The sequence below is a fragment of the Impatiens glandulifera genome, chromosome 3, assembly GCF_907164915.1.
Source record: "Impatiens glandulifera chromosome 3, dImpGla2.1, whole genome shotgun sequence".
In the NCBI taxonomy this organism is placed as follows: Eukaryota; Viridiplantae; Streptophyta; class Magnoliopsida; order Ericales; family Balsaminaceae; genus Impatiens; species Impatiens glandulifera.
The window spans coordinates 4,159,531-4,178,078 of NC_061864.1; the positions used below are offsets into that span (position 1 = coordinate 4,159,531).

At 34.6% G+C, this 18,548-nt stretch overlaps 1 protein-coding gene across 1 annotated transcript; it reads left to right on the forward strand.

Annotated features, from left to right (window-relative positions):
- The first annotated feature begins 7,518 nt into the window (after positions 1-7,518).
- LOC124930218 (5'-3' exoribonuclease 3-like) lies at positions 7,519-17,501 on the forward strand. Its single transcript, XM_047470577.1, has 23 exons — positions 7,519-7,876; positions 9,276-9,378; positions 9,478-9,554; positions 9,633-9,824; positions 9,953-10,072; positions 10,178-10,240; positions 10,423-10,569; positions 10,649-10,813; positions 11,440-11,517; positions 11,597-11,683; positions 12,197-12,571; positions 12,707-12,802; positions 13,200-13,295; positions 15,195-15,265; positions 15,488-15,616; positions 15,688-15,764; positions 15,847-15,887; positions 15,977-16,051; positions 16,147-16,304; positions 16,426-16,530; positions 16,618-16,693; positions 16,837-16,919; positions 17,028-17,501. The coding sequence occupies exons 1-23, from the start codon at positions 7,673-7,675 to the stop codon at positions 17,188-17,190; spliced, it is 2,781 nt and encodes a 926-aa protein (XP_047326533.1). The 5' UTR covers positions 7,519-7,672; the 3' UTR covers positions 17,191-17,501.
- Positions 17,502-18,548: the final 1,047 nt, after the last annotated feature.

Sequence of the window (18,548 nt, forward strand, 5' to 3'; positions counted from 1 at the left end):
GGCCATAAAGAGTTAAACACGTAGCTTAGAAACACGTTTAACCATTTAATAACGAACTCGAATTTATAAATTCTAAAAAAAAAAGACCCTGGATATTCATCTCTTATTATCCTATGCCAAAAAGAAAATATTTGAGTTCATTCATGATTCAACTATCAAATCATATTAAACCAAATAATTAATTCCTCATTTATTATTTAAAAACTTTTCGTATTTCTAGCTTTTCATATTCTTAGCTTTTCATAGTCTTAGACTTTTCATTTTCCCATTTCATGTATATATATATGTCTATTGTTTATCAATAATATACACAATATCAATTCTAATCTTCTCTCTATCTTATCTTCTTACTATCTTTCTTCTTGGTATCAGAGCTTCTGATTAATTTCTTTTTCGATCCTAAGTAATGGCTGAGAGTAAAAATATTCCTCTATTAGCTTCTTCTTTCCTCCAGCCTATTTCTGTGAAACTGAATCAACAAAATTTCGTACTCTGGCGATCTCAAGTTATTCCCGTTTTAAAGGGGAATCGTCTTTTTTCTTATGTCAACGGAACTCTTCTTGCCCCGAGCCCAACTCTTACTCCGGCAGAAGGAACTTCAGAAGCAGTCATGATCGTCAATCCTGCTTTCGAATCATGGGAAGAACAAGATCAACGTATCATAAGTTGGCTTCTCTCCACCCTCACCGAACCTATATTGGCTCAAGTTGTTGGTGATGCTTGTGAAACGTCATTTCGACTATGGACGGCCTTGGAGAAAATGTTTGCAACTCAATCTAGGGCACGGTTAGTTCAGTTACGACTTCTTATTCAAACTCAAAAGAAAGGAACAAAAAGTATGACTGATTATCTGCAATCTGTAAAATCTATTGCCGATTCACTTGCCTCTATCGGCGAAAAAGTCTCTGATTTGGATCTCCTTACCTACGTTCTTAGTGGCCTCGGCCCTGAATATGATTCTCTTGTTGTTGCTGTAACAACACGAGTTGAACCAGTGAGCATTGAAGATCTCACGGGGCTTCTTCTAAATCAAGAACAACGTCTCGAACTCTCTCATTCTAACGTCTCAAATAGATCAGCGAATGTTGTTATTAAAGAAAACAGTCGCGGATGGAACTCGAAAGGGCAATCACGAGGCTTTTCATCTTCTTTCAGAAACCATCAATATTCCTCTTCTAATGGACATGGTGGATCTAACGAACAAAGCATTCTTGGGTCTGGCGTTGATAGGTCAAGCATGATTGGGCTGAAAAATAATAGGTCCAACAATGGTTATAATGGGCCTAGCAAACAGTCCTATAATGGACACAATAATTTTTCTGGGAATCGTCAAAATTTTGAAAATCGTAACGCAGGAAATAATAGACCAAAATGCAATACATGTGATAAAACTGGTCACACTTCCAACAATTGTCGTGCTCATATACAATGTCAATTATGTAACATTTTTGGGCATTCAGTCACCAATTGTCGTCGTCGATTTGATCAGAATTTTATGCCTAGTAATCCTCATACAGCAATGATGGCATCAACAACGGTTATCTCCGACCCCGCTTGGTACGCCGATTCGGGTGCATCAGATCATATTACTTCTGATCTGGAAAACCTTCATACTCATTCTCCTTATCAAGGTAATGAAAAAATAATTGTTGGTAATGGTGAGTCTTTGTCAATTTCTAATATTGGCAACTCCAAGATTAATTCTGTGCCAAAACCACTACATTTACGAAATATTTTGCATGTACCTCACATATCGAAAATTTTTTTGAGCATTGCTCGTTTTACTGCCGATAATAACGTCTTCTTTGAATTTCATCCATCATATTGTTCGGTAAAGGACCGCAATACGAAGATAGAGGTACTTCGGGGCAAACTTAAAGACGGGCTATATTATCTTTCTCCGGCACCTACAAATAAACAAGCTCTTATTGGCACCCGATCATCAGCAACAACATGGCATCATCGTTTGGGGCATCCATCAGCTTCAACCACATCATTTCTTATTTCACGTTTCATGTTACCAATAATTGGAAATAAAAATGTTCCATTTTGTGAAGCTTGTTAGTTAGGGAAAGCACATAAATTGCCTTTCAATGTCTCATCGTCACGAACTAATGCTCCACTTGATTTAATTTATTCTGATGTATGGGGTCCATCTCCGGTTTTTTCAAACTCAGGTTGCCGCTACTTTGTTCATTTTGTTGATGACTTTAGCCGCTTCACATGGGTTTATCCCATCCAAAAGAAATCCGATGTTTTAATTACATTTACGAAATTCAAAGCTTTGGTAGAAAATCAGTTCAACAAGAAGATCAAAATACTTCAAACTGACGGGGGTGGTGAATACCGTAATTTTGGATCCTTAACTGAACTCAATGGAATTCAACATCGTCTTTCTTGTCCATACACAAGCGAACAGAATGGTGTTGCTGAACGGAAAATCCGTCATCTAACTGAGATATATCAAGTATTAATAGCTCAATCATCCATGCCATATGAATATTGGGATGATGCTTGTCTCACTGCTGCTTTTCTCATCAACCGACTTCCTACACCCGTCTTGAGGAATAAGTCTCCATATGAATGTTTGTATAAACGAACACCTGATTATGCATTTATGAAGGTTTTCGGATGTGCATGTTATCCTCTAATGAGACCATACAATCAACACAAAATGGACTTTAAATCCATTCGGTGCACGTTTATTGGCTACAGTCCCGATCATAAAGGATATCGATGTCTACATATTCCTACTGGCCGTATCTACATTTCACGGCATGTTACTTTTGATGAGCAAACATTCCCCTTTTCAACTCTATCAAACCAAACCAATCCTCCATCTGAACCACCATCACCAATATCATTCATAAATATACCTATCCCCACATCTCAAACAACCATCCCATCATCTCCATTACCTACTTCTACTTCTCCCCAAATCACCCTATCTAATTCACCAATTAATGAAACACCATCATCATCTCATTCCTCTTCATATGAACCCTCAACCTCATCTAATTCCTCATCATATGAACCCCCACCATCACCAACCACCAATAATCTACCTTCACTAGACAACTCACCTAACTCACCCATTCATACACGTGGGCTCTCCACCGCCATTCATGCTCCGGAATGCTCTTCTCATCATATGATCACACGTGCTAAAACTCGTGCTCTTCATAATGCAAATCTTGCCACAATCTCCATCTCTCCACCAACATGTTTTTCCGCTGCCAACAAAGATCCCCAATGGCGTTCTGCTATGGCAAATGAGTTTAATGCCCTCATTCAAAACAAGACGTGGACTCTTGTTCCTCAATCCTCTCAGAATATTGTGGGGTGCAAATGGATTTTTAAAGTCAAACAAAAAGCTGATGGTTCCATTGAACGACACAAAGCTCAGTTAGTTGCAAAAGGTTTTCATCAACAAGAAGGCATTGATTATCTAGAGACTTTTAGCCCGGTTGTAAAACATACTACTATCCGGACTATCTTATCTCTTGCTGTCACTCAACAATGGCCAATTCATCAACTTGATGTCAGCAATGCCTTTTTACACGGAACTCTCAAGGAAGAAGTGTTTATGTCTCAACCGCCTGGTTTTATTCATCCTGATTATCCTAACCATGTGTGCAAACTTCACAAAGCCCTCTATGGTCTCAAACAAGCCCCTCGTGAATGGCATACTACTCTGAAAACTGCTCTTCTTTCCCTTGGTTTTCATGAATCCAAAAACGATACATCTTTATTCATTCATCACTCTCCCAATACTACATCATTTTTTCTTGTTTACGTGGATGATATCATCTTTACTAGCAACTCCTCTTCTCACATCTCCTCCATTATCTCTCAACTCAACAATCTTTTTCCCATCAAAGATTTGGGACCACTACACTACTTTCTTGGTTTTGAAGTTCATCGTTCTACCTCTGGTATTTTTCTATCTCAATCCAAATATATTAAAGACATTCTCCTTCGAGCCAATATGAGTGACTCAAAACCTCTTCATACCCCAATATCTTCTGGGTCATCCTTATCTCGACATGATGGTGACATTCTCCCTGATCCATTTCTCTATCGCAGTACTGTTGGAGCTTTACAATATTTAACTAATACTCGACCAGATATTTCATTTGCTGTTAATCGTGCTTGTCAATTTATGCAGTCACCTACTACCACTCATTGGACTGCTGTAAAAAGAATTCTTCGTTATCTTCGTAACACGTCTCATCATGGACTTCTTATTCGTCCATCATCATCAATTGAACTTTCTGCCTTTTCTAACTCTGATTGGGCTGGTTGTCCTGACGACCGGCGTTCTACAACAGGTTATTGCATATTTTTGGGTGATAATATTATCTCGTGGAATTCCAAGAAACAACAGGTTGTTGCTCGATCTAGCACAGAATCTGAATACCGAGCTCTAGCCCATGCCACTGCTGAACTCATTTGGCTTCAATCTCTACTACAAGAACTTCGTGTCTCTCTCATTCAACCTCCCACTCTCTGGTGTGATAATATTGGTGCTGCCTTTCTCACCGCCAATCCTGTCTTCCATGCTCGTACAAAACATATAGAGATTGATTTTCACTTTGTCCGTGAACGTGTTGCTCAAAAATCTCTCACCATCCGGTACATACCTACTGATAATCAAATTGCAGATATACTCACCAAAGGACTTGCGACAAACCGTTTTGCTCTATTACGTGACAAACTCACGGTGTGTGCCACTCCGTTTCGTTTGCGGGAGGATATTAAACCAAATAATTAATTCCTCATTTATTATTTAAAAACTTTTCGTATTTCTAGCTTTTCATATTCTTAGCTTTTCATAGTCTTAGACTTTTCATTTTCCCATTTCATGTATATATATATATGTCTATTGTTTATCAATAATATACACAATATCAATTCTAATCTTCTCTCTATCTTATCTTCTTACTATCTTTCTTCTAATCACACGTTCTCATAATAAAATAATGAAGTTTCAATAATAATATTAAAAAATGTTTGTGTTTGCGATATTAAAGAAATAATCAAACGTGACAAGTGTAATATTGGAAAATGAGTGGTGGTGGACCTAATAGGTTAACCATGAAGAGAAACCAACCCCCCATGTTCTGTGAAGGGGATTCATTTTTTTGTGTGTGTGTGTTTCAATATTTAGAGGGAATATGACAAAAAGAGGCATTAAGGGCCGACTAAATCAGAAATGGGGTCGTTGAAAAGGGGCATGAGTGTATATAGCTTCTTAAATTAAAAATAAGAATGGTTTATAAGTACAGCAAAACTATTCAAATTTATTGTCACAATGTTTTAACATACAATTCTTTCTTTTAAATTCTATTTTCTGTTATATATACACGTTTGTTGACTGATTACAGCAGTACTTAATTATTTTAAGTAGAATTGAATAGAAACCCAAAATTTCCATGGCTCATTAAAAGGCGATGACTTTTTGTATACCATAATAGATTGGGTTCTTCGTAGGGCTACGTGGAGGAAAGATTAAAGACAGTACTTGGCCACGACCATGGCCGTGGGAAACCGACATGACAGACAGACAGACAGACATCATCAGCTAATTATTAAGCTTGGTTTGGTCATCTCTCATGAGAAGGAAAAACAACCACATATTAATTAAGGGGCCCAAACCCAGCTGATCAGCCCCATGGAATTGATTTGAGGACGGACATCAAGGACTTACGGAATTAGTACCAGCATTAATTAATTTACTACATTCATTTAATTAATTATGACACATCAGATCAACTCATCAGTCTAACCCTAATTAAACCCATACCCTAGCTAGGAAGGGTCAAAGACCAATTGGGTCGACACTATTCTACAAAGACGGCACCGGATCGATAAAACACATATGGAATTGGCTATTATGGTCCTATCACCTATGGATTGGACACCCAAAATAAATGTGGTCAAACAACCCTCCAATAAACTCAACCATTGGAGAACTTTTTATTCAACGAATTAGGCGTCCCAAATATTCAAACAATATAGATAGATAGATAATTTTTTAACAGATTTATGGGGTCCTATTTGGATATGCTTGATGTGAAATCAATGGGTACGTACTAGTAAATGTTTTTGACCAAAATCAGAATTGGAAGATATCTTTAGTTAATTTATGTTCATTCAAGGCTAAAGCATGCGTGATGTTCTTTCAAGTTGAAAATAGTGGATCCAATTGATCTAATTTAACTAAACAATATTGTGATATAATGAATATTAATCAACACATTTTTCTTAAAGGGCAAATGTTATCTATCATCTTAAACAAGTGTCAATAAAACATGATATTAATGTTTGAGTTAATGTTAGCATTAATTATTCTGAAATAAGAAATCTCAAGATGATCAAGTCCAATAAGAAGATTAATTATTATTATCTTCATGTTAATTTTGTTTGCAGCCACAGAACAAGATATAACTCGTAATCTAATCAACGTGAAGTAATCAAAGGAGCTATAGAGACAATTTTGTTTTATTGAGAGAATCAATTGAGAGTGAATTAATTAGTCTCTATAAAAAGGTTTGATGTTATTATTATGAATTTAAAAGTCTATTTAAAAAGTGTTTTTTTTGGAGTTAATGATACTATGAAGTATGAATAACATGGAAACAATTATATATGATGAGATTTGAAGTCACTCATGTGCAAATTATGTAAAGGTTAAACAATATCTCTAATCAAATGAAAAGTAATCAACGTGTCTTTTAGTCATGTTATATATATATATATATATATATATATATATATATATGTTTCTTGATTTGATCAAGCATAATGTCTAATAGATATTCTATAATCAATAGCAATATAGCATGGTAATGTTTTAGTAGACATGTTACATAGGATATGTTTCTAAAGAGTCATAAGTTCACTAATAAATGAATTACTCATGTTAGTGACCTGTAGTTATGGTGCAACAATATTCAATATGTGTTTAAAATAGATAGAGATAATTAAAAGTTGTATAGGACAGAGTTACTAAGTAAAATTTTTTATTCAATACAAAATTATTATTTTTAATTAAAGATTTAAAGTCTCTATTGCAAAGGAAGAAATCAACTATTAAAACAAAATATTCATTATTTTGAGAAGTCTCAATCACACCGTTTTAAAATAGAATTTAGTTAATAGTTAAAAGTCTAGGTTAAAAAAATATATTGAGAAAATATTAATTTTAAAAATATATATATTGACCCTCCATTTAAATCATTTTTCTCATTTTGCAACAAATTTACTTCTTGATATATAAATTGTCCCACTAAATATAAATATGATATATGTGATTTAAAAATAAAAAAATATATTTGTATTTTAGAAAAAAGAAAATAGAAAAAGGATATTTATGTGCAAAAACACAACCCCCTATTGCGGGGCAAATACGTCAAATATTATTTTTCGTGCCCTAAGGAGCTTCGTTCGGGTGTCGGGTCGAATCCATGGTATTCGGATATGCTTTCTTCTTGTTCTTGGCCGTTTTACTACCTTTACTCTAAGTATCTCAGTTCCGTCTGGGCTAGGTTTACTCTAATTCGCATATTTTTTTTTTATATTTGTCTACGCATTGATATAGTTTGTGCTTAGATTGTTGAATAGTTAGATATACTTGAGATTGGTGAAATTGGAGCAGCTGAGAGCGAAAATGGGAGTTCCGGCATTCTACAAATGGTTGGCGGAGAAATTTCCGATGGTTATAGTGGATATCATTGAGGAAGAACCTGTTGAAATTGATGGAGTCAAGATTCCGGTCGATACAAGCAAGCCTAACCCCAACAAAATCGAGTATGATAACTTGTATCTCGACATGAATGGGATTATTCACCCTTGTTTTCACCCGGAGGACCGGGTAAGTTTTCTGAATGCTGCTCTTCTGCTTTGCATTTTTCTTCTTCTTTTTGAAGTTTCATGGGATGTTAGGGAGTTGAAGTCTTTAGCCAACTCTTGTTTGTTTCTTGCTACTAGAGCGCCGAAGACTAGCATGTTTAGAACAATAGTCACGTACTTACACTGGCTTCCCAAAGTTTTTTTCTTTACGTGGGACATGGTTGATATGCTGCATTGAATTTGGAACAGCGGTGACAGCTTTGAATACTGTGTTCAATCTGCTGCTGATCTTATGAGCTGCAAGAATCATAGTGAAAAAGAGACTATAGAAATATGCTGATAGAGGCAGTAATGAAAAATATAATTGCATCACCGTTTGCTCTGTGACTGGGTGATAAATTCCATCAAGCAAGAACTTATAAACGATTTAGGAAGATATAGTAGGATTGAAGGAAAACTTACAGAGGCTATATATATGTTTTAATTTTGTGTCACTGAGTTTCCAATGTTTGAAGCATCTAAATGATGTGTGTAGGATGGGATTGCAATATCTTTTCACCAGTATGAAATTTTTTTGTTCTTGGGAAAATGGATAATCTTTTGATTGATCGGATCAATGACGAAGTTATCAGATTCAAGAGGTTGGATCATTGAAGAATTTATCCAATTCAAGAGGTTTCCTTGGTGCCCAGTTTTTTGAACAATTGTTCTAATATTTTTATGCAGTGTAGTTCCTGCTTAGCCAGTGTAATCAGGTAGATTAAACATTTTGATGAATTCCAATGGGATGAGTAATGTCACGGATGATTTTTATGCAGTGTAGTTCCTGCTTAGCCAGTCTTAGTTTCAATCTTTTTGACTTGACCAGTGTCACACCCTTTCTTTTTATTTTTCTGCATTTAGTTGTTATAGAAGGAATCCAGGTTACTCATCAAGGCGATAAGTTTAGAGCCACGTACATTGTGGGATTCTTGCATTTACAAGTTTTTACGTTTTTCATTTCCCTCATTATGGCTGTGAAGATAATTAGCATCAAGTGTGCAAATATTACTTTGCATTCATTATTCTTTTGGAAATAATTAGCATAAAATATATGTAAGTTGTGTACTAGTGATTTCTCTGAGAACAGTTGAGTGTACCCAATTCAAAATGTTCCTATAAACTATAAAGTAACTGAGTGTTTTTATATGCTTGCGATTCTGCTAACATTTATACACGATCTTTTTATCAAGTACCCATAAAAGTTGTTCTCAACAATCAAGGGGCTTTGTTTTGTTTTATAAAAGCTCTTTGAAGCTAAAGTACTTTAGACTGCTTCTTTTTATTTAAAAAAATAATAATATTTATCTTTTGTGCTTATAGATGTTATGAGTGATTATTTTCTAATATTTTATGTTCATTTTAAAATTTTTAACGTGCAGCCTTCTCCTACAACTTTTGATGAGGTGTTCAAATGTGTATTTGATTATATTGATAGACTTTTTGTTATGGTGCGCCCACGGAAGCTTCTATACATGGCTATTGGTGAGTAATAAGGTTATATAATTCTTAAAGCTGTAAAAATCTGATACAAACTACTTTATTATGTTATTTTCTCTTTTATAATATCGGAGTTTCTGGCAGATGGAGTTGCTCCAAGAGCAAAGATGAATCAGCAGCGGTCTAGACGTTTTAGATCTGCAAAAGATGCAGCTGAAGCTGTATGTTTCCTTCTTATAAACAGAATCAACTACTTTTAATCTTCAAGATGTGATTTCATTATTCTCTTCTTTCCCTAGGCAGCTGAAGAAGATAGACTTCGGGAAATGTTTGAGATGGAAGGTCGGAAGCTTCCTCCAAAGCAGGAATCTCAACTAATTGATTCCAATGTTATCACCCCTGGAACTGAATTTATGGCTGTTTTATCAATTGCCCTACAGTACTATATCCATCTTAGATTGAATAATGATCCAGGATGGAAATCTATCAAGGTACTTTTGTATATTGGCTAAAGAATATATGCACTACTATTTCTTTGTTACTGTTTCTGCTATAAGGATGACCTTCCCCTGTTTTTTTCGTTCGGTAGAGTAACTATGTACATTCTTTTCTTTTGAAGGTTGTACTTTCTGATGCCAATGTTCCTGGTGAAGGGGAGCACAAAATTATGACTTACATTCGTCAACAAAGAAACCTATCTGGATATGATCCAAATACATGTCACTGTATGTATGGTTTGGTATGCACACTTCTTCAACATTCTTTGTGTATTTGATAAAGTTGTTCTTGAATGCTAGATACCATTGAGTGGTTTCATTGGCTTATTACACTTTCAATGTAACAGGATGCAGATCTAATTATGTTGGGTTTAGCTACTCATGAAGTTCATTTTTCAATTCTAAGAGAGGTTGGTTTCTAATAACTTATAGAGAGTCCATAATCTCAGTTGCATTATATGTGTGTTTAGCTAGTTTCCATCAGTCTGAAAATGTAAAAAGGTTTGGTGCACAATTGATTTCTTCAGTTGGCTGAGATTTACAGTCAAGGATTTAATCATAACCTGTTCTTTTTTGTCTCACTGCAATTCAGGTTGTATTTACTCCTGGACAACAAGACAAATGTTTCCTTTGTGGTCAAATTGGTCATTTTGCAGCTGCTTGTGAAGGTAAGTCAAAGAAAAAGGAAGGCAAGTTTGATGAGAAGGGTGCGATTATTGTACCCAAAAAGCCTTTCCAGGTTTGTCTACAGCAACATGCATTGTTTGACGCTTCACAGTGTTTCCCTCTGTATCTTATCTCAGCTGTCTATTATGTAGTTTCTCCACATCTGGATTCTTAGAGAATATTTGGCGTATGAAATGAGGATTCCGAATCCTCCTTTTGACATTGATGTTGAATGCATGATTGATGATTTCATCTTCATGTGTTTCTTTGTTGGGAATGATTTTTTACCTCATATGGCCACACTGGACATCCGAGAGGTACTTTGCATTTGTCTTATTTATTTAAGTAGTCTGAGCTGCTTATATATTCTGTTTTTGGTCTACAGAATTGGATTTTGACAATTCTTTTACTTTGGTTGTTGAAGAGGACATGTAAATAAATGGTTTGCAGTTTTATTTCTCACAAGAGAGTGACTTTATCTATTCACGATCTTTGTGTTGTCAATTATAGTGAAGTTTCAACAATTGCCTTTCATGGGTTGTAACTAAGCATCTTCTCATGTTTAAAAAAGTAGACTTAAGACAATTGTGTTTGGATAGGGATGCTGTTTTATGGAGAAATTAGAGTTCATATAAACACCTAAAAGAGGTTGGACAACTAGAAGAAAAAGAGAATCCTAGATGCTGCAAGTTTTTATGGGCAACAAATATTGGTCCTTGTAATATGAACTTCCTTCCTATGTTGCAGTTTTCTTTCTGCGGTTAACCAAGCACTCTTAATCAGAATTTTTGTTTTAAAATTATATATAATTCCTACACAGCTCTAGTTTTTTTCTGATTTGACATTTTCACTTTTAAATTCCAGAGCTTAAGAATGGTTGAAATATATTGTCTGCTAATCAATTATTCATGTTATTGATGGATTTTGTGCTTATTTTGGATAGGGTGCAATCAATTTGCTAATAGATGTATATAAGAAAGAATTTAGGTCAATGAATGGGTATTTGACTGATGGGAGCAAGGTATGTAGTTGATTAGCATGCTCGCATTAACCTTAAATCATTTATTTTGATCTTCACTAAATGAGGTCTTTTTTTCTAGCCAAATTTAAGGAGGGTGGAGCATTTCATTCAGGCAGTGGGGGCATATGAGGATAAAATCTTTCAGAAAAGAGCTCAAGTGCACCAGGTTCGTGTTACCGTATCATCTGAATGACCAGCTTCCTGTTATGGGTTTTTGTCTTATAACCTTTTCCAATCTTTCACATCACATGAAGATGTTTTGGTGTAGGCCTACCTAGTGTCTTTTAGCTTTACAATTTACATCCATAGGTCTCATTCTTAATTTCCATCTCACAAAATTGATTTAGTCAAGGTTCAGTGCAACTTGTCTCTCTGGCATTATTTCATAGGGAAATGTAACTGGACTTATTACTAGAAAGTATGATATCATCATGTTTAGTTTTTATAAAAGTAAAATTTGATTGTAAACTACTAAAGTAAAAGTAACTACTTTTTCTTTGTATTGTCTCTGTTTGAGAATGAATGAGAGGATATATCAAAATTAGCTCAAAATTGGAAGTTCCAACTCTTGAAGAGGTTTTGATAGATTCAAGTCTGCCATTAGATGCACAAGTGTTCACTTCGTGTGATATGATAAAATTATGGAATTCAGTTTCTCAATGACGTTTACTTTGTTCAGAGGCAAGCTGAAAGGATCAAACGTGACAAGTCACAAGGAAAAATAAGAGATAATGTCTACCCACAAGTTAGACCTGAGGGGATTGTTCCTGTTGCTCCATTTCATGGTTCTCGCCTAGCATCAGGCCCTATACCATCTCCATACCAGCAGATGTCTTCTTCTGATTCTCACTCAGTGCCTTCAATGTCTGTTAGCAATGAAAACAACAATGGGAGAATCTTAGATGGTTTATCTGTACATGCAAATCAAAAGAATCAGTCTGAGATTTCTACTGACGAACAATCTTATACTCGGGCTTCAAAAGCTCCACGCACGTCTTCTGCAGCTACCGTTGGTGCTGCCATTATGGAAGCAGAAAACACTCTTGAAGAAGAGGTAAGCTTTTAGCTTCAGCATAATTTTATTGTAGCACATCATCAGAGAGCTTTGTTTAGGAACCCTATACATCATTATTGCTATTAAAGTTTATTTCCTGCTTATGGGTTGAATTTTCTCTCTCTTGATTCTTAGATACGTGAAAACAAAGAAGAACTTAAGACGAAGTTGAAGGAGTTACTTCGTGAAAAGTCGGATACCTTCAATTCTGAGAATGTGGAGGAAGACAAGGTGAAGTCTTATGCTTTTGTGGTTGTTGCTGACATTAAATTGGCCACTACTAGTTTAGGAAAATTCTATGCATATTTGGATAGTCTTTTGTGATCCTCTTTTATGATCTACTAGTCCAAAAATTCATTGCTGGTTAAAACTGTATTAACTGCATAGCATGTAAATCGATTTTGATGAGCTAATGTTTTTCTTATAAAAATTTCCTTGCATATTTACTTTACACTTGGCTTTAAAATAACTTGGTACCACAAAAGAGAAAATCATAGAAATTTGTTTTTGAGACTGAAATTTTATGCCCCATCAGATTTTCTAGCTTTACAGGATTTCTTGCAAATGTCTCTTATGAATTGCTTATGTTTCCCTTTTTCAATTGCTTTCTTTATATTTTTATTATCAGATCAAATTGGGAGAGTCAGGTTGGAAAGAGAGGTACTATGAAGAGAAGTTTTCAGCATTGACCACTGAACAACTTCAAAACATAAGAAATGATGTTGTAAGTCCTTTGAACATACATTCTCTTTTTGAATTTATGATGTTGTAGTTCTTTCACAGTGAATATGAGAATTCTGAAACATCTAGTCATTGTGAGTCATGAGTTTTAAGTTTGAGTTGACTTGTCTGTCATTATTTGGGGGTAAAAAGTGTACATCATTATTCTTATTAAACATATACAGGAAAGAGTCCAATCATAACAATACTGTTGATAATATTGATCACTAACACTCTTCTCAAGTTGGAGCATATAAAAAATTCAATGATCACCATGTTTTTGATAAAGTAACCATTTTGCATATGCTCTCTATATCAACGAATATCCCTTCAATGTACTATTCTAGGAGCCTGCATATTTTAGTTGACCAAACTCACAAGATACATGCAGTATCCGGTCTTGTTATCGTTGGGTAGATGTTTTTTTTCTTTCTACAAGTCATGTTTAGTGTGAGAGTTCATCGATAAGGAATCATCAGGTGGCCATAAAACATGAGTTACTTCCTTAGGAGTTTTACCATTAGCTTCTAAGATGATCCATTCTTTGACATCTCATCATTAATATTTTCCTCTTCGATTCGATATAGTGGACACAAAATAAACAATCATTTACTTTTGATTGTAGCCTTTCATAACCAAAAGCCCCTATGTTGTTCAATATAGCCATGTGATCGATATTTAACATTTAACAACACCCAATGACTTTCACCCATGTGCAGAAGAATTCACTTGAACTAATTGCCAAGTATCCAAACATAAAAGAGCACACATTTCATCATTCATGGCTTGTTTCCAAATAGGAATGTAGAAAGAGGCACCTGGGCTAAGTAGCAAGGATCTCGAGAGAAAACACCTTGATTTCATCATGGATCTGGGTTGTTTTCATTGAGGTATAGACAAGGCCTTGATATGCATGTGAAATGAAAGAAGGAATGGACAAGGTAAATTGATGAGATGCTGGAGGTGATTGAGTGAGTACTGAGTATACGTAACAAAGTGAAAAATATGATGAGACAAATGATATTTTACCTTTGCAAAGAACAATAGATAGATCAATGTCTAGTGTGGAACAATGGGATGATCTTTAGGTGGAGAAAGACTATACACATGTCAGCAATTTTGGATATTTTTTTTTTCTTTCAACAACTGTATACCACTAATGTAGTTTGATGGGAACCAACTTCATACGGAAGAAAATCTGTGAGGACAAGCATGAACAAGGGGCTAGGGATAGATGGGCAAAATGATATATAAAACCAAGAATAGATATAGAAATTTGTAGGAAATAAAGGAGCTGAAAAATAATGAGTTGACTTGAAAAAAAAAGATAACGTCACAAGAGATGCAATACTTTTAGTTGTAGGATCATAGTAAGATAACCTTTTTGAGACCTAGAGTAACCAACTATAACACATTTAATTGTTAGAAGAGTCGATTTGTCTAATTGATAGTGGAGATCTTGAACAAAAGATAAACACCCAAAATCTTGGGAACAAACGGGAACATAGTTTGGATAGGATATAAGCAAGAAAGGGGGTAGATCAAATGAGAACGGTGAACTGGTTTCGATTGTTCATAAGTATAGCATCAGATTATAGGTATTAGGTATTCAGAACATGCATCTGATACATAATAATGTGACTAATGTCAAGATTAATATGAAGTCTATGCTTTGCAACACCATTTTGTTGCGAGGTGTGTGAACATAAGGCTTATGAATAATGCCCATGGAAATAAAAAAAATCATTTTTCTTGGACTGCCAATATTCAAGAGTACTGTCGGTATGCATAATAGTTACCCCAGTATAAAACATTTGAATGCTGTTTACTTCTTTAGCTGCACAACATACGTTTTTGGTATTTATGGGTTGATAAAAGCTATTTGGATTGTCTCCTTTTGTAGGTTTTGAAATACACGGAAGGCCTGTGTTGGGTTATGCACTATTACTATGAAGGGGTTTGTTCTTGGCAGTGGTAATATTCTCTTTCTCATTGCTAAATACATTCATATGTCTACTCTTCTTGTATGATATTTTTCTCTTGTAATGATTGTATATTTGTTCAGCTGTTAGTTTCTTGTTCTGTGTTCCCACTTTTGGCATATAAATTGAATTGAGTATTGTTTATGAGTGCTAGAATTGGATTGGGTTAATATTCTTCTCATATGTCCAAGTGCTAAACTTTTTGGGTTTGCAGGTTTTACCCTTATCATTATGCACCATTCGCATCTGATCTCAAGGATCTTGGAGAATTGAATATAAGTTTTGAAAAAGGAACTCCATTTAGACCATTTAATCAGCTTTTGGGGGTCTTTCCTGCTGCAAGGTTTTGTTTTCTGATATCATTCGTTTATGGAGTTTATGTCGTCTCTGTCTTAACATGGGTTCTTTTTGCAGTGCTCATGCACTTCCTCAGCAATACAGGAAATTGATGACTGATCCAAACTCAACTATACTTGATTTTTATCCTATTGGTACTACTACTTGTCATAAGAAACAACAATGTCTCCTTTTATTTCAATCTAGAATCTTCTTATGTTTTTCTTTTCTGGACAGATTTTGCAGTAGACATGAATGGAAAGCGGTTTGCTTGGCAGGTGTGTTAATATAAACCAAATGATTTGCCTATTACATGTAACTTTATTTGTTCACTCAACTCTTACTTTATCTTCCCAACTGTTTCAAGGGTATTGCCAAGTTGCCTTTTATTGATGAAGAACGCCTTCTTACTGAAGTTGCAAAAGTTGAACACACTTTATCGGTACAAATTGAGATTTGCTTCAAGTAGACATTCTCGCATTTTAGGGTTGTACGCTAGATAGCTGTACCCCCCACTAAGATATTTCATTGTTTCAGGAAGAGGAGGTGCGAAGAAATAGCATCATGTGTAACATGCTCTTTGTGGCATTATCTAACCCTCTTTCTGCATGCATACTTTCTCTTGATGCGCGATGCAAACAATTGTCAGACAAAAAACGTGTTGAAATAAAAGAGAAACTTGATCCAAAGACGAGGTATGCTATAAGTGAAACAAATAGGAAGATAAACTGTAAATTTTACATTGATCCAAATATAATGATGTTGAGATATTTGTTTCAACTGTTGTGTTAATGTTTTATGGGGTAATTTATGCAGTGGTGGGATGAATGGTTATATCTCGCTTTGTAATGGAGAACCCTGCCCGCGTATTTTCAGATCACCTGTGAAAGGATTGATGGATATTGCGGACAACCAAGTAATGTAAGTTCATGATTGTGTTGGTTCAGACATGAAAGTTGAATTTGGCTGTTCTCTAAAATGTTTTTTCTTTCTTCTGCTGTTGATCAGATGTGCTATATACAGTCTTCCAGATCCACATAAACACATTACTCGACCACCTCCAGATGTTAAATATCCGGCAAAGGTACTCATATCACTTTGTGACTAATTTTTTCAAGATTTGTCTCTTTCATATAATTTTACGTATAAATACTATCATTCAATCTCAATGAGGCATTATACTTTTCAATGTTGATTATAATTTGAAGACTAGTTTTGATTTTCCAGATAGTTACATTTGGAGATGTGAAAGCTAATGGTCCTCTGTGGCATGAAGATAATAGAAAGCCATGGGAGAAGAATAATTCAAGGTAGCTGGCAAATTACATAGCAAAGTTTTGACTGATTTGTTTTTATCTATTAAATGATAATAACCCACATATGCAAACTAGTGAAAATAACATATTTATTATATCTAGACAAGAAGGTCCTGGATCTGGCTATAATAATAATAATAATGGATATGGTAATCGGAAAAATCATGGTGGGAATTTTCGGGGAAACCAACAAAAGGGGCACTACCATCAGCAACATTCAAGAGGTGGTTATGGTTCGAAATCAAGTCATAATGGAAACAAATAAAATTTCAGCGCATTAGGTAAGTAGTAGAGATGAAGCTGTTGTATCATTCTTCTTCTACCCATTAGTTAATTGGCTGTTGTTTATTCATTTCTTATTCTTTTCATTGACTTGGTCATTGTTGTATCTTCTGATTTCATTGCAATAACAATTAAAAGTATTAGTGTCGGCAGTTTTGTAGTCATTAGGACAAATGTTATCTAGTTTTCCCTTTATTGTAAGCAACTGGAAAAAAAGAGATGAAAAGCAGGAGGGTTTGTCTGTCTGTCTGTCTGTTTGTCATACAAAGTTTTCTTTGTTAAGACTTTTGTCATAATATTTTCAATATTCTAATTTTTTTTCTGTTGGCCGACATTACAATTCTTGGAGAACATTGGGTGGTTGGTTGCAACCATTGGTAATTTGATGTGTTTTAAGGACTTGTTTGGTTATCAATTAATTGTTAAAAGAATAGAGCTTCTCCAAAATCCCACTTTGGAATTGGCAAATTGATATTTATTTCCTTTGTTATTTTCTGGTTTTGCTTATTATTAAATAAACAGGCCTACCTCTTGAAGACCAAGACCTTGTTTTTTGGAAACAACCTTTTCAACAAACAAACAAAAAAACATTTCTGTTATAAAAAAAAGGTTGGTGTTTTTGGTTTAGGGTTTAGGGTAAAATGAATATCTTTTTACAAAGAGTAAAAAAAGTAAAAGAGTAGCCGCTGGTCTCAAAGAGGATAAGGTCTGAAGATGTACACGTGGTGGATTTTGATTCATTAATTGCTGCGGTGGTATAAATTTATGTGTATTTATTTTTGCTATATATTTCATTATCATGCCAGAAAGTAAGTAAAAGTAGTGGGAATACAAATAATCAATCATCCCTAGTTAGCGCATGCCCTTTTTATTAAATTGAGTTGATGTAATAATCCCCCCTTTTTTATTATAAGTGACATCTTAATCAAGATTTCATTATAAGATATTCTTTGGAAATATTCAGACCATGAGATGGATCTGGATATGAACAAAAAAAAAATATAAGTTTATTTGGAAATATTCTCTTTTTCAAACCTCTCATTAGAATATTGATTTAGAATTATATCTATATATAATGATTAAATTCTTTTCCTCACAACTCTAAGATTGGCTCGTTTGATTAAATGTTTAAAAAAAAACAGTTTTTAAGGATTTAAAGATAAATTAATTTTATATAATTAAATAAAGGATATTTTTTATATTAATTAAATATATAAAAGGAGTAATTATAGTTGACCGATGAATGGAAGGTTGAAATAAAATCTTAGAAAAAACCTAATAACCATTACATTAAACGAGTCCCAAGTGTTTTCAAATAAAACTAGTAATTCAACTTACATA

Coding starts and splice junctions, on each gene's coding strand:
- LOC124930218 (XM_047470577.1), top strand. CDS start 7,673: ATGGGAGTTCCGGCATTCTACAAATGGTTGGCGGAGAAATTTCCGATG. Junction 15,765..15,846: donor ACTTGATTTTTATCCTATTG/GTACTACTACTT, acceptor TTTTCTGGACAG/ATTTTGCAGTAGACATGAAT. Junction 16,531..16,617: donor ATTGCGGACAACCAAGTAAT/GTAAGTTCATGA, acceptor GCTGTTGATCAG/ATGTGCTATATACAGTCTTC.